The 15,741-nt window shown below is 35.5% G+C and overlaps 1 protein-coding gene across 6 annotated transcripts in view; it reads right to left on the bottom strand.

Annotated features, from left to right (window-relative positions):
* CDH9 (cadherin 9) overlaps window positions 1–15,741 on the bottom strand; it is a 119,023-nt gene that overhangs the window by 68,614 nt on the left and 34,668 nt on the right. For all 6 annotated transcript variants that reach the window (XM_084508382.1, XM_084508383.1, XM_084508381.1 and 3 more), the window contains exon 2: window positions 11,198–11,510. In XM_084508382.1, coding sequence (XP_084364508.1) covers window positions 11,198–11,422 — 225 coding nt within the window. In that variant the 5' untranslated portion in view covers window positions 11,423–11,510. The remainder of the gene's footprint in view (window positions 1–11,197; window positions 11,511–15,741) is intronic.

A 15,741-nucleotide genomic window follows, 5' to 3' on the forward strand; every position in this document is an offset into this window, starting at 1 on the left:
CAAGCAACATTTTAAACAGTTTGTTATAGTGTTAATGATACCTAAGCTGCATAGAAGTTGTAAACCAGAACTTTCTTATAAGAATTAAATTAATTCATAAAGAAATTTCTGCTCTTAATAATAAATATGTAGCAATAACTAAAAGTTCCCATGTCAAAAATGGCTACAGAAAATGCCAATGATCAGAAATCTTAAGTTAAATAAATGCATTTTATGCCTGTTTGTATAGAAATGTATCAATATCCCACTTAACACTTCCATGGTTGTCATTTTTTGGAATTAGGAAAAGTAAAAGCAATCATTTATACCACAAACTCAAGCACTGAATCACTGTTCACCAGGTAGGTATCTATATTTGGTTTTGTTGTGTTCTGCCTTTTCATAATGTGCCTTCATATTTTATTCAACCCAATAATCCCAAGCCCTATTTTTAATCAAATGATTTTTTGATTCATCACCTTTTCCTTGAATTTCCAGACCTTTTTTTGTTATATTATACATCACTACTCAGATATATACATGTTCTAAGAAAAAGCTTCATGAGGTAAATGTAACTGACAATTACATTTTAAAAACAGAAAACATAAATGGTACATAAGGTAAACATCGAATCAAATTTTATTACATCACAAATTACTTTTATGGCACGGTTTAGCTAAAATTTTATTATTGTAACTGAACCAACTCTTCCAAAGAACTCTTTGAGAGTTCTAATAAGTTAAGTTCTAATACTTAAACAGAGGGGAATTGACATAATTACTCCTAAGGATCCTTCTGTAGAAGTGGAGAATATAGAGTAACAATTTATTTTCAATTAAAGCTAAAATTCATTTAATTATGTCAGCCTGATATTCCTTGTGTTATACTCCCAGTCTGACAAAAATGGCATCATGGTTCCACCTGAAAGTAGCATGCCTGAGATGTGAAGCAAGATAGAGAGGAATTTGTAGCTTCTGCAAGGTTCATAGAGGCCAGAATGCTTTCTCAATCTTTTTATTACACTCTGCTGTATTAAAAAAAAAAAAAAAAAAAAAAAAAAAAAAAAAGAAAAAGAAAAAAGAAAGAAAAAGGAAAAGGAAAAGGAAAAGAAAAAGAAAAAGAAAAAGAAAAAGAAAAAGAAAAAGAAAAAGAAAAAGAAAAAGAAAAAGAAAAAGAAAAAGAAAAAAAAAGGCCAAACAAACAAAACAACATAAGAACAACAACAACAACCAAACAGAAAAGAGAATTTCAGCTGAATTAACTGACCATAGATTGATGGAGAGAACAGACATTACCTTAGTGTGCTTATGTTGTTTCGGTGATACATAAAGGATTTGACCACAGTTATGCAACAGGTTCCTCTTCTGATTGATACCCAGCATAGTGTTAAACTGACTGATTACTTTAGCTACACTAACGTATTTTTCAGTTTCTAGAAGGCTGAAATGTGTGATGATTCCTGCAATGGACAGGAATAGATGTATCAGACGCACACAAGAAGAAAAGCCTTGCTGTTCTGACAGTTGCTTGTTGACAGCTCCTCTGTTTGTCTTCAAGGTGAATATCCATAGTCCTTTTTCCGACAGAAAAGATGTTGCACTATACCACCATCTGATGCAGTCAAATTGCCCTTTCTAAGTAGTCACATATTGATTTGCTCTGGTAGGTTTTACACTCTTTTTATAATTAGACTGGCAGATAGCAGTAAACCACAACTTACACAAAACACTTCACCTTTTCAGAATCAGTCCTGTAATGTAATCCATGCAATAAATAAAGAGAATCATGAAAAGTATCTTGTGGAATACATTTTCCTCACCCTCCCACTTTCTTTTTTTTCTTTTTTTTTCTTTTTTTTTGCACAGTAAATGATTGCCTGATAAGAGGTAATGATAGGTCTGCAGATTACTGCTAGTCTAAACTTCTCTTCCCACTGGCTTAAAGCTGCAAAGCTAGGAAATTCCAGCCTGTGAGGGTGTAATAAAATGCTAAGGCTATTATACAAATAACAGTTACCTATTTTGGCAGGTCCATGAGCCAGCTGAAGCTTTGAAACAGAACTGTGTAGCAGGTCTTTTAACATAAGAATCTTGCCAAGACCAAGAGGCTTAGAAAAGCCAGTTTTTATGAAAATGAAAAAATCGCAACTGAAAGTTACTACTGGAGACGAAAGAGAACTCAATTCTCCATGTCCACAAATCTTTTAATCTTTTAACTTCCAGCCTTGGTTTTTGTTAGCTTGACAACACCCTCAACCCAGCAAAGTCTATGGAGAGGGGAGATTCTACCCTGTGAGCACCAGACCTCCTGTTTCTGTTGTCCTGGCCCACCTTGCAAGTGCTCTGAGTGCACCAGGAGGATGAATGCTGTGGTTGAGCAAAGAGCATTGTAAAATGAGACTCCACAGAGCAGTCTTTGTTGCAATACTCGGCACAAGGTGAGTGCAATTTTTAAGGGAGAAATTTTAGAGGGAGGAAGGAAGGGAAAAGAGGAATTATTGTTTTGCCTTGATTGTCCCATCTTGTTTTGGCTTTAAAAGTAACTGGGTAGTTTGCTGGAAAATTGTGTTTGTTAATTAGCCTTGTTAAATTTGAGGGAAAAGGAGAAGAGGGAACGGGAGAGGAGAGGAGTGGGGGAAAACAGTGATTTCCTATTTTTTTTTATGTCTTTTTTTATGTATTCCTAGTTTTTTGTTGTTTTTGTTGTTGTTTGTTTGTTTGTTTTTTAACGAGATGTTGAGCTGGTTTAGCATTTAAGCTTGGAAAACACACCGAATCATTGAATACAGAACAGATAGGGACCTAAAGAGGTAATCTATAGCATTCTTCTTTCTCCAGGCAGGATCAGTGTGGAGTTTCTAGCATGCATTTATTAATCTGCTCTGAAAACCTCCAGTATAGAGATACTCCCATTCCGTTGGCTGATATTTCCCCAGTGTTTCACTATATTTACTGTATTTACCATCAAAAAAACCCTTCTGATGTTGAATATAATACCTTCATAACATGAATCCATTTTCTTTCCTTGAACACAACAATATATATTTTTTTTCAGCAGTCCTTTATGTGTTTGAAAAAATGGAGGTGAGATTTCATGACAGTTGCTGTATCTGTGCAAACAATGCCAGCTCACTATTACTATTCATGTGTTTGAAGACTTTGATCATTCTATTTTGTTTCAGAAATGAATCTTGATTTTGTGGAGTATAATGTCCAAATTTGATTGAAGAATTCTAGTTTAGGCTTATCATTGTAATGTAACATTGCTGATATTTCTACTTCAATTGTCTATGCTTGGATTGTGCATTATGGGATTAGATCTCTTTTAATGTTTTCAAAACTTCAATTAAAAATATAATTAGGTTTTCAGAAATGAGCAGCTATCATTCATCCAGAATAAAAGCTTTATTGTTTTTGGAAAATGTGTAATAGGTCTCTTACCACTTACCTGCCATTCCAACCTTCTTTTTAAAAGCAGTCATGAGATTTATTGAAAATTTAAGTACTTTTTGAAGAAAAAAAAATCATAGCAGTTTTATGTTGGAATCCTCTGGAAATTTTGTTATTTTTAAATGAGGAAAGCTATGACTTTTCCTTTGTATTTGTAGTTAAGTTGTGTATGTATCTGGAGACAGGGATTTCTTGCACGTTTGTGTTTTGTTTGTTTGTTTGTTTCCTTTGACTTTTCCTTTCTTGGTTTTCCTATTTCCTTTTTACTCTTATTTTGGGGATTCAGCTAACTAGAGATATGGCTGCTTGTATCTAGATCAAATGTTTATTGAAAAAAAGAGGAGATAAGATAATAGCAATGTCATTTTTATTTAGACTTTTTCCTTTTTCCTTTTTTTTTTTTTTAAACTTATTTTACCCCCCCCCCCCTTTTTTTTCTTCTTATTGTTCAGACTTTTTTTTTCCTTCCCCTACCATTTTTTTCCTTCCTGTTTTGTTACATTTTTATTTCTTCAGTATTCATTTGAAGGTCAGGAGAAAACTGGGATCTGAGAGAGGACAGTGAATTCAAAAGGAAAAGATTCCACTAAATCTGCTTGTTTTATTTAATAATAAAATATATCTTTTTCTTTTACTTTAAAAGCAGAGATTTTAATTTATTAAATGTTTCTAATTAAATGTTCTTCACATATCTATTTTAAATGATGACTTTGTGACTGACCACATCTTTTGCAAAGAAGCTGAATTTATGTTAACACAAAGGGAACTGTAGGGTGACATTTATTTTAGATAAACAGATATTAACGGCTGAATGGATCAGCTGGTGGAATAAATGTTTCTCCCTGAGCTCATTAAAAGAGTGTGAATGTTTCCCTGAGTTAGCCAGACCAGCATGGGGGTGTGAATATGTAGCTCGGGCCAACACAGAGTACAAAAACTAAATAACCGGCAAGAGTTTTGAAGAGAGCAATGGACTTGTGATACTTGAGAATGGACTGGCTTCATCGTACCTATTCCTTTCTGGAGACTGGGCATGCCAGCATTGTGATGGTGAACAATACTAGAGACTGCTAATGGGAATCCCATTTGTACTGGGACCCAATTGTGTATTGCAACAATCACTATATTGTGCTTGTATACTGATTTCAGTACACTACTGTATCACTTCTGTAGAAAAAATACTGTGTATCATCGAATACTTTCCAATAAATCTGATTTTGATCTTTAACATTGCACCTTTCTCTGGAATATCTGAAAGAACCTGGCCAGACAGTGTTGGACACTTACAGGCTTATAGCACATGGTAGATCAAGCATTTTAAGAATGTTCATGATGAAGTCTTCTCTCATTTGAATTATACTTCTGAATGATTATATGTCACCGATATATGATTATTTATGATTCTGTTGTTTTCTTTGAAACTTATACTGCTAAATCAAAGGATGGCAAAGAAACATGTTGGTTTTAGCATCATCTAGGTGTTGTACTGAATACATTTTCTCAGACTTAAGATCCATCTATAATGAACTGGAGGACACACTTGAAACACTGTGAGGATAGTTCACCTGTATGTTTTCTCATCTAACAATAGGTGATTTATCAAAGTGATTCTGTTGAAGGAAAATAACAAATACAGGAATTTTTATGGATTTATTGCATAAGTTGATTAAAAGCACAAATGAAATTGCAAGTTCTCTCATGCTCTAAAGGCAGAATTAAGGTAAAATTAAATATTTAGAGAAAACAATATTTTTGTATTAAATCACAAATATTTTTGATGAAGATGAGAACATTATAATTAATGATGAGGAAATTATGATTACTGTGGAGTTTGGTGCTGTAGTGCTGTTAAGAGCCAGCTAAATAGCTGGCTTCAGGCTTGTGACCCCTTCAGGCACAAGCTCCTCCCTCCCAAACTTCCCAGGGCAGAGGTTGAGCATGGCCTTGGCAACATGGTTGAGAGGGCATGGATGAACTGGGGTAAGACTGATGGAGACTTCACTAATTCCATTTTCATGGGATTCCAATTCCATGAAATAAGAAAAACAAACAAGAAAAAAACAAAACAAGCCAAACAAAACTAAATAAAACCACAACTAACTAACCAACCAACCACCACCACCAACAACAAAATCAACAACAAAAAAAAATAACAGTATAATGGGTCAATTGAGCAAAATTCTAAATTCTGCTAAGTGTGGTAACTCAACAAGATGTCCTCGAGTACTGTGTTCAGTTTTGGGCTCCTCGCTACAAGAAGGACATCAAGGTGATTGAGCGGGTCCAGAGAAGGGCAACGAAGGGTCTGAAGGGTCTGGAGAACAAGTCCTACGAGGAGCGGCTGAGGGAGCTGGGCTTGTTCAGCCTGGAGAAAAGGAGGCTCAGGGGCGACCTTATCACTCTCTACAGGTACCTCAAAGGAGGCTGTAGCGAGGTGGGGGTTGGTCTGTTCTCCCACGTGCCTGGTGACAGGATGAGGAGGAATGGGCTTAAGTTGCGCCAGGGGAGTTTTAGGTTGGATCTTAGGAAGAACTTCTTTACCAAAAGGGTTGTTAGACATTGGAACAGGCTGCCCAGGGAAGTGGTGGAGTCACCATCCCTGGAAGTCTTTAAAAGACATTTAGATGTAGAGTTTAGGGATATGGTTTAGTGGGGACTGTTAGTGTTAGGTCAGAGGTTGGACTCGATGATCTTGAGGTCTCTTCCAACCTAGAAATTCTGTGATTCTGTGATTCTATATTGTTACATGTAGTTCTTTCAGTCTTGTCTCTCGCTTTTCCTGTAAGTCAGACAACCCAAATTGTAGATGTCTGAACACTTGTAAGTGAAGTTTACAAAAAATATTTGGTTACATTTGAATATATGTTGCAACCCGCCCACCAAAAAAACCACCTTCTTTATATTTTTCTTTATACTTTTTTATAAGATGGGGGCAGATGTCATGCTTCAAGCTAACTGAAGTTAACAAGTTAACTGAAGGTAGAACTGAGATTTTTCATCAGTTTGTATTCAAGTTAAATGGTGCCCATGACATGCAAACACCAGTTCATGTATTTTTACAAAATTATTAAATAGGAGGTTATTCATGGAACAGTTACTTTTGAGCACTGCAAGTTCTTTTAGATTTTTATTTCCTCCCCAGTATGAAAAAATCTGTTTCTTCTGGGTGATATACAATAATTTTATTTGTTATTGTTTGTTTGTTTTTAGGTACTGGGAAATGATAGATATTTGAGATGTTTTATATTTTACAGTGCATTGTTGATTTACCAGACATTGCATGAAACTTCACACATTATTTGCCTATATTTGCCTGTCTTTGATTTGCAAAATGCCTTTTTGATACAGGAAAAAACTAGTTTTTATATAAAAAGATAATAGAGTGACTTAATAAAAGGAAGAAGAATCTCACCTCTTAAAATCATTTGCATATACTGTTGTTCTAAAGAGCTGTATTTTCCAAAATGGTTGATTTTGGTTAGGCCTATTTCTTCCTAGGGACTGCAGTAAAGAGGTGAGATATCTGGCATTTTGCACAACTGATGCACATTCAGTGGGTATCAGGTAAGCTAATTAGAGATAGAGGCTAATAAATTCAGTGCCAGCTTTGGAAAATAAAACTAATTATCCCTAAAGGACTATCTGTTTTGAGCCTCCTGTGCATTTTATTAGCTTTTTCTTTAATTGATGAACATGATCCTCATCAACACTAATATTTCTAAATTGAGAGTCCTTTTCCTTTCTAAGTTTTCTCCTTGACACGTTTGTTTTGGAAGTGACCAAATTTTGATAGACTTTTCTCTCACAGAAAGACAGTGTTTGAGATTCCATTCCTTGGGTTCTGAGTCTAGCTTCAGCTTGTGCTCTTTTGCTTCTTTAAAGTTAGTAGCAGCTGAAAAATTGGATCTGTGACCTCCATAGTGAAATCAAAGAATATCACACTACAGTCTTTTTATTTTTTCCCACAACCTCTTTAATCTTCATAAAATAATGTCACCTATTTTTTCTGTCACCTTTTCTGTTTAAAAATAAACTTTTCTCAGACATTTAAATCTGAATGTTATATTGTAATCCACTTTATTTTTTTTTTCCTTTTTGTGAATTCTCAGTAGGCAGAATGGGTTTTATAATTCATCTTACATCCTGTGAAAATTCCTCATATTGATGATTCCTCTAAGATACTTAACGTTCACATTCAGCAACAGACATCTTGAAATAACATTTTAATTTTTGTGTTTTAATAAAAAAAAAAAAATCTTGGACACAGTTTTAATCAAGACTGTGATACTGCTTAACCCTACCTCTATCTGTTAATTTTAAACAGGGAGAAATTGATAGCTTTTGTATTGTTGCAGGTATGAGTAACAGGACCTACAAAATTTAAGGGATTCTTAAGCATTTATTTTTTATGCTGGGAAGCAGTCTTTAGGATGGATGTAACCTCTGAGTTGGGAGAAGGAAACAAAGATGCATTACAGATATACTGCAGGTTCTCTGGATTTAACTTACCTTCCATGACATTCACAAGGTAATTGTTCTGCATATATATGTGGTGAAACCACCACAGTCTTGTCTCTGAAATGTGTTTAATGATTTAAGTTTGTTTGAGTAATTTCTTTAGTACAATTGTTCTGGCCATCCAGCCTTGTGGCAGCTGTTGAATGCTAACTTCCTTTGACCGCCAAGCAGTATTTTCTATTTCTGCTAAGTGCATTGGTGCATTTATTGGTCTCCATTTTATGCCATCTATACCCATTACCACTGCCTTTGTTCAAAAGCTGTCTAGCAATAATTGGGAGCATATGCACTCTTCTATCTCTTCAGAGTTCAATAGCACCGTTACCCACTTTAACAACTTTAACAGCCTGGGAGCCATACTCCAGCTTTGCGTGGAGCTGGGTTTATCATCTGTCTTCTTAGTACACCCAAATACACTCAACTTCCATTCAAGTTAATTAAAAGCTCTAAGTGTTTAGACTACCCTACAGGAAAGTGGGAAAGAAAAAAAAAAAAAAAAAGTGATGAAAGTGATGAGGTGATGGAGCCTTAGATATAAGGGAAGATTGTCCCAGGCCTGCTTCTCTGGTGAGGCCATTGCCTGCAGACAATCTAATTTTAAAAAGCAGTACTTAAGAAAATAACCCCTCAGATTTACAGGAGGGACTCCCTCCCTCCAGAAACCTCTGAAAGCAAGTCAGGGCTGACCCCAAGGCAAGTCCCCACATAGAGACCAGAACACAATTAGGATATGGACAGTGCAGTGGCTGGAGAGTGTGCATTTCCCTTGGGTCTCTGATACTGGCCTAAACTGGGCTGAGGGTCTGAGCAGTGGGAGTGACAATTGTACAGACACCACAGAATAGCTCTCCATCACATGTACCCATGCTGCTTTGTAAATAAATTGTATAATAACATGTTGTACTGAGGGATGCACTATCCCACCCCACTGCCAATAACAGAACACACAAGAGAAAAAAATGTCAGCAAAGTAACCTCACTAACAAAACACAAATTACTTAATTGAGTAAAATTGTTTGAAAATCAAAGTCTGGAAGGAAAACTAATTTATTATTTTGATAGCTATGATCTCTTTGGAATTTGGAATTATCAGGATTTTTTTTTGGAATATTATTTGGAATATCAGGAAAAATCCTGATAAATTTTCTTAATTCACTTAATTTTTACTTCTATTAATCTATTCTGTTATCATCTATTATTCTACCCCGGTAATCTACCTGTCTGTGCATATCTGTGTTAAAGAAGGACTGGATAAGAACTCTTTCTGCTAAATAGTCCCCAAGGCTGGGAATAAAAGTGATTTTTCTTAGCACTTTTTTTGCTAATTTCTGACACTTTGAGCAGAATACTAAACTTGAGATTTTAAGATTTCCCAAAGGTAATATTCTTCAAAAAAATTTGCTTTTTATAAAAAAAAAAAAAAATCTTTAGTTTCTTGTTTTAGCAGTTGTCTTTTGGAGCTGCTCTGTAACCATGTGTACTATGGATAATATGAACTAACTCATTTGGAATTACTGTGCTTTTATGCCACTGAGGACAGTCACATTCATTCTGTCATGTCATGAACCGTACTAAAGTTAATGCGACCATATGAAGTGCTTCACGTCAGTCCAATGTCATGTTTTTGGAACACAGAGTAATATTTGTGGTGATTTCTATCTGTGCAGACAATCACTAATACTGCCTCCTCACTCAGCATCTCCGTACAAGATTTGGCAGAGAAACGTGAAAAAAATAATAAATATTTTCATTCTCTGAATCATAAGAAATGTATCATCTCAGATCCAACTGCCATATAGGTATTTGTTTTCCACCCTGGACTCATCTCTATACTAATAAGGCCCAGCAGCTTTTAATTGTTTTAGAATAAATGTGGAGTAAACTTTCACCTGTTACAAAATACCATTTAGACATTCTCAGTGATTAATTTTCCTTTTGTGAAACAGAGATGTTGAAAAGCATCTTGATGTAAGGTTAATTTATTTGAGATTTAGAATGGCATAGATGAATCCAACCATCTGTAATAATGTGATTGAAACTGCAATCAACTCTTATATTACTACTTACTTATCTTTTATGACAAGCTTTCTATTTTAACAAAAAAATATATCTATGACTCTAGGTAGAACTTCTGTGGAGGTCTATATTAGGTACCTTATTGTGTGTTTCCTTTGCAAATTTAGTATTGAAAGGTACTTCCAACCAAATTTTGTTTAGAAATTTCTGCATGCAATTAGTTTACTCTTTATTGAAGATCCCTTCACTAACCAGAAACCTTCCTATTTTATACACAAATAAATAATTTAGCAATAGGATTATTTGATCTCATTTCTGCCACTACAAGTAGAAATTAATTTAACTGAAAACAGAATTTTATGAGTGTAGTGTTGTTATAGATGAGGTCAATGACAGAATGACAGAAGTTGGAAAGAACATTTGTTAATAACATTAAAAAAATATATATTTAATTAATTTGCAAGTCATTCTGGATGGTGCTGCATGTATTCTAGGTTTCTACCAGGACTGTACAATTATACCACAATGCAAAGTAGATCTGTTTATGGTGAGGCACAACAGAGGGTGAGAAATGTGGAAACCCTTGAATCGTGTGTTATCAATAAAAGTAGGACTGTGTAGATTCTGAAATTCAGAAGTGCTTTTGTTGGCAATAGCTGATGTAGGCAGGTCATGAAGAATGGAAAGTCTTTCGAGGTGTTAAGTAAAAATCCTAGTTAGTTTACTGGAGAAGTGATGAAAACAATGGTGTTTTGTTTGTTTGTTTGTTTGTTTTCTTCTTATATTCATGCTTAGAATTGTGCACAGGCAGCAACTTCATAGATGATAAATAGAATTTTTTATATCATTTGAGGAAACATACATTGCAGTATACTGGCAAATGCCACAAGGTAGATGAATGAAGGCATGACTTCTCTATTCCCTTATCTAATATTTATGTTTAATAGTTAAAAACAAAATGATGCAGTGTTAAAACTAGCTTGGGCATATGTAATAAGAAATTGTAAAATTTTAGCCTGAACAGATTCTTTTTTTATTCACTAAACTACTTCATTGCTCCCATAGCTTTGAAAAATTAAAGAAGCTTCAGGTGTTCCATGACGTGTTTTCTTTGACTTAAATGAGAAACTGGGACCATTACAACACAGAAGGCAACACTACTGTGGACAGGTAGGGAAAATACTAAGGTTGTCAGACGCATCACCTCTGAAGAATCCTTTAAATACAAGACTTACCTTGCCCACATATTGAGTATCTGGACCTGTGTATTCCTCCAGCAAGAAGAATTGATTCCACATCCAACCACGCTTGGTGCGGTGCAGTGTTTCTCCATCATTCTCTGACAATCCTGTTATCCTTTCACTTTGTGAGTGCTTGTTAGTCCTTTTTTGTGATGGCATCATATGAACAGCATGAAGCATACAGCTCCAAAGCAAAACTGTCAAGGAGTAAGTCCTCATCGTTTACAGAGATGCTGCTAGACTCCACTTCTCTAATAATTCAGCAGAACAAAATTTTCAAAAATTATATTCCTCGTGTAAATAGGACCTAGGGGATGGAAAAAATATATATATTTGGGTAAATTGTAGTAATCTTGTTTCCCTAAGGCTGTAGCTTTAAGGAAACAAATAAATCAACTGCCTAATGATCATGACAATGATCCATACAAATTACATAAAACCATATGAATGAAGACCAGTTCTAGGTTCAAACATTTTTTGAGACAGTTACATGCAAGAATTACCCATTTTAAAGCCAAGTCCTTTAATGTCTCCTTTATCTTTATTATTATTATTATTATTTCACCCCCTCACATTGTATATGGACATTAATTTAAGACATAAGTTGAATAAAATACTTCTTGATCAGAAACCTTTAGCTATCAGCTACATCCTGAGACAATGAAACAGTCAGAAATCTTCCCACCTAATCTCTGCCAGCTCAGTCTGATGCCATCCTCTCTTGCTATCTGTTCAGAAGTTTCTGCAAATATTTATTTTATGTTATTTCATGATTAATAAGAAATATGAATGCATCTTATTTTCTGCACAAAGGAGCTCATGACAGAAAATGAAATTTAAAGCATTATTGATGCCTTCAACAGATACAACAGATTATTTAGATAAGTTTCTTTCCATAGGAATACTGCTGGGGTTTACAAAACTCTGCTTTGGGGACACTATAGTGCATTTGAAGTGTATTTTATTTTTTCCTCTCTGGAATGAATGAGAAAATTCATGACATGCATTATAATAATAATAATAGTAATTATTATTATTATTTCTGAAACTGACACTGATTTATATTTTTTTTTTCTGTAGAAGTTTGTAAATAACATTTAATCCAAACCAAAGTGTGTTTTCTTTTTTTTTGTTTTGTTTTGTTTTGTTTTTGGAAAACCCATACTCTTGATTTGGCAGTGCAAGTGAGATGCCTGATGTCTCAGTTTCTTCCATAACCTAGGTTACCTGTGTAGCCTGCTTTTGTTTTAGGATATTAGCTGTCCTGCTGTGTATTACAGAAAACCTAAGAAAACAGTTCAGCTGCAAAAGTATAGCTTACTTTGGGAAGCTGGTCCGTGAAAAGTGATAGTAGCAAATAGGAGCATAACAGCAAGAAATGTTAGCATATTGAATATATGAAATTAAAAAATAAAATAAATAAATGAATAAATAAAAATGAAAAATCACTGTAGTGGTTTTACGTGGCAAGGTTTTGGTAGCAGGGAGAAGGATCTAGAAGCTGCCCCATGTTTGTTAAGGACCCCATTGCTGACCAGAGATAAGCCAATAAGTGATACTGTTTTGCGCCTCTGTGAGAGCATATTTAAGACAGGGAAAAAAAACGCTGCGCCACGCAGAAGCTGGGAGAGTGAGAGGAGTGAGGAACAGCCTTGCAGGCGCCAAGGTCAGTGAAGAAGGAGGGGGAGAGGTGCTCCAGGCGCCGTAGCAGAAGTCCTCTGCGGCCTGTGATGAGGACCACAGTGAAGCAGGATGTCCCCCTGCAGCCCATGGAGTACCATGGTGGAGCAGGGTTCCACGCTGCAGCCCATGGAGGAGACCATGGTGAAGCAGGTGGACCTGCACCAACAGAGACTGCAACCTGTGGAAGACCCCTGCCCGAGCAGATTCTGAGCCAGACCTGTAGCCCATAGAGAGGAGACCACGCAGGAGCAGGTGACCTCACAGGAGCTGCTGCCTGTGGGGGGACACAAGTTGGAGCAGTTTTCTCCTGAGGGATGGACTCTGTGGTACGGACCCATATCTGGAGCAGTTCTGGAAGAGCTGCTGCCTGTGGGAAACCCATGCTGGATCAGTTTGGCAAGGACTGCATCGACTGCATCCCGTGGGAGGGACCCCACAGCACAGGGGATGAGAGTGATCAAGAAGGAGCAGTGGAGAAGAAACACTATAGACTGATCATAACCCCCGTTCCCCATTCCCCTGTGCTGCTCAGGGAGGAGGAGGTGGAAGAGGGTGGATGGGGAGGAAGGTGCTTTTGGTTTCTTTCCTTTGTTTCTCACTTCTCTAGCTTGTTCGTAATATGCAATAAATCTTACTATCTCCCTATGTTGAGTCTGTTTTGCCCGTCATGATAATTACTGCTCGATCTCCTCTTCCTTATCTTAACCCTTGATCCCTTTTCAACGTATTTTCTCCTCATTCTTCTTTGAGGAGGGGGAGTGAGAGAGCGGTTGTGGCTCAGGTGCCCACCCAAGTAAAACTACCACAATCACGTACATCCCTATCCTGCTTTCTCCCAAAACCCAACCTTACCAGAAGCTACTTTTACTTTGTGTGTGTGTGTTTCTATATAAAAAGGTGGAAATTTATGGAAATAAGATGCTATTGGTGAAAATCATTGTTCAGTTGAGAAAGTAAAGCGTTTAATGGAAAACATTTAGTGAATTGTTAAATACCTCTAAATACCTTAATAATTACATAGATTGAATTGTGCTCGTGTGTGGAGTTCTCCTTAAAATTATGATATTCTGTATGGTTTTAGGATCTTAACTAGCAGTCCTAAGGAAGGATCAAAGTCTTAGCATTTAGCAACTTCAAACAGGGTTTCATCTAAGCAAGAAGTGAGGGCTTGGAATATTTATCTCTTTCTAACATTGTGTTCAAAAACAATAAATCTACAATTTAATAGGTGACAAATTTATGTAGAAGATCATAGATATAATGCAGAAGAAATGTCTATTACTTCACTTTAATCGAGGAATCAAAGCACAAAGTAAATTAACTCTATTTGCATAAAGTAATGCATTATGTAGATATTGACATACATTAGTGGATGTGTTTTCTTTGAATTCTGTAGGTATAATAAAAATCTTGTTTTTTCCTTTTTAAAGCTCAGTATGTTCCTGTTGTGTACGTGGGACCAAAGGAGAACCCTCCTGTGGCTAATTCAATGTCAGTAATGTTTGTTGTTGTTCAGTGCTAAACATGTCATATACATGATGACATTACCTTGTGTTTCAAGCTTACTAGATAAAAATCAGAAGAGATTTATATGTATATACATAAAAGCTAAAAACCAAAACCACCAGAACAACAATAACAAGTCCAATCTTTTATCCTGATTTTAACCTAAATTTGGTTATTATAATATCCCAAATAATTGAGTATAGGCTGAAGTAGCACTTAATAAAACTATTTATCTATGTAGCACATAAAAAATTGTAATTTCATCAGAAGCAGATTCCTGGGCCTCTTCAGACTTTGTGAATACCTGGTTGAGATATAGAACGGAAGTAAAGTAAATAGAAACAGAAGCAACATTTGAAAATACTGCACTCAAAAGGCAGATCTTCTATTTTGCAAAATGGCTCTAGTCTCCTGTCTTCTCCTGAAAAATCTTGCTTGATGTGTACTCAAGCTGTGCTTGCTCTATCAGGGTTGCATTATATTACTTGCTTGTTGGGCTGTAGTCCAAGAATTCATCTTGTATACATTCTGAAGTAAAAAACGTGCAAATATTCATGTTGATATAATTTTGAGTTTGATTGGTTTTGCTTTAGATATGACTAATGTGTTGCAACTTAGCTAAACTTTATGGTTTTATGTATTTAAATCACTACTGATTTATTTCTTAGGTTTCTTGGAATATATTAGCTCTTCTGCATAGAAAGAGATCTGTGACAGCTACACGTGTATAATTTTACTACATAGTGAATCTACATAACTACTGAAAAACCTAAAATATATATTTTATAAAACCAGTAAGGCTTAAAAGACTACTAAGTTATCAAAAAGCAACAAACGGTTTTCTTTACCAAAGTTGTCATTTAAAAAATTAGAAAAATCTAACAAATGATTTAGTTTGTTTTATTTTTATTATTTTTTAAATACAATACTAGTGGAAGGGAACATCAGTTTAATTTCATGGGGTCATTTAGAGATGTGTGATTGCATATTTGGTTTTGTTGGAAATTTTATTTTGATGGAAATAGAAATGAAAATTTCAAATGTTTCCTTTCACTATTTCAAAATTAAACATTTTTAATCTCCCCAAATTCTCCCCATTCCTTTCTTTCCAAAACCTATTTGTTGTACTTATTCAAATGCATGAGATGCTTATACTACTCCTTTCTCTGTAGTCAAAGAAATACTTAAAAGTACTCTTCGGCTTACATATCTCACCTGGTAGTCAGCTGTTCAAGTGGATCAGGAGATGTGTTCAGAAGACTTGGCAAGTGTAGTTTAATGCTGAAACTAAGGATTCTGACGTTGTCTGGAAAAGTAAAAGCACCTGTCCAAAGGACCACAATGTGCTG

The sequence above is a fragment of the Aythya ferina genome, assembly GCF_964211825.1.
Source record: "Aythya ferina genome assembly, chromosome: 2".
NCBI classification, from domain to species: Eukaryota; Metazoa; Chordata; class Aves; order Anseriformes; family Anatidae; genus Aythya; species Aythya ferina.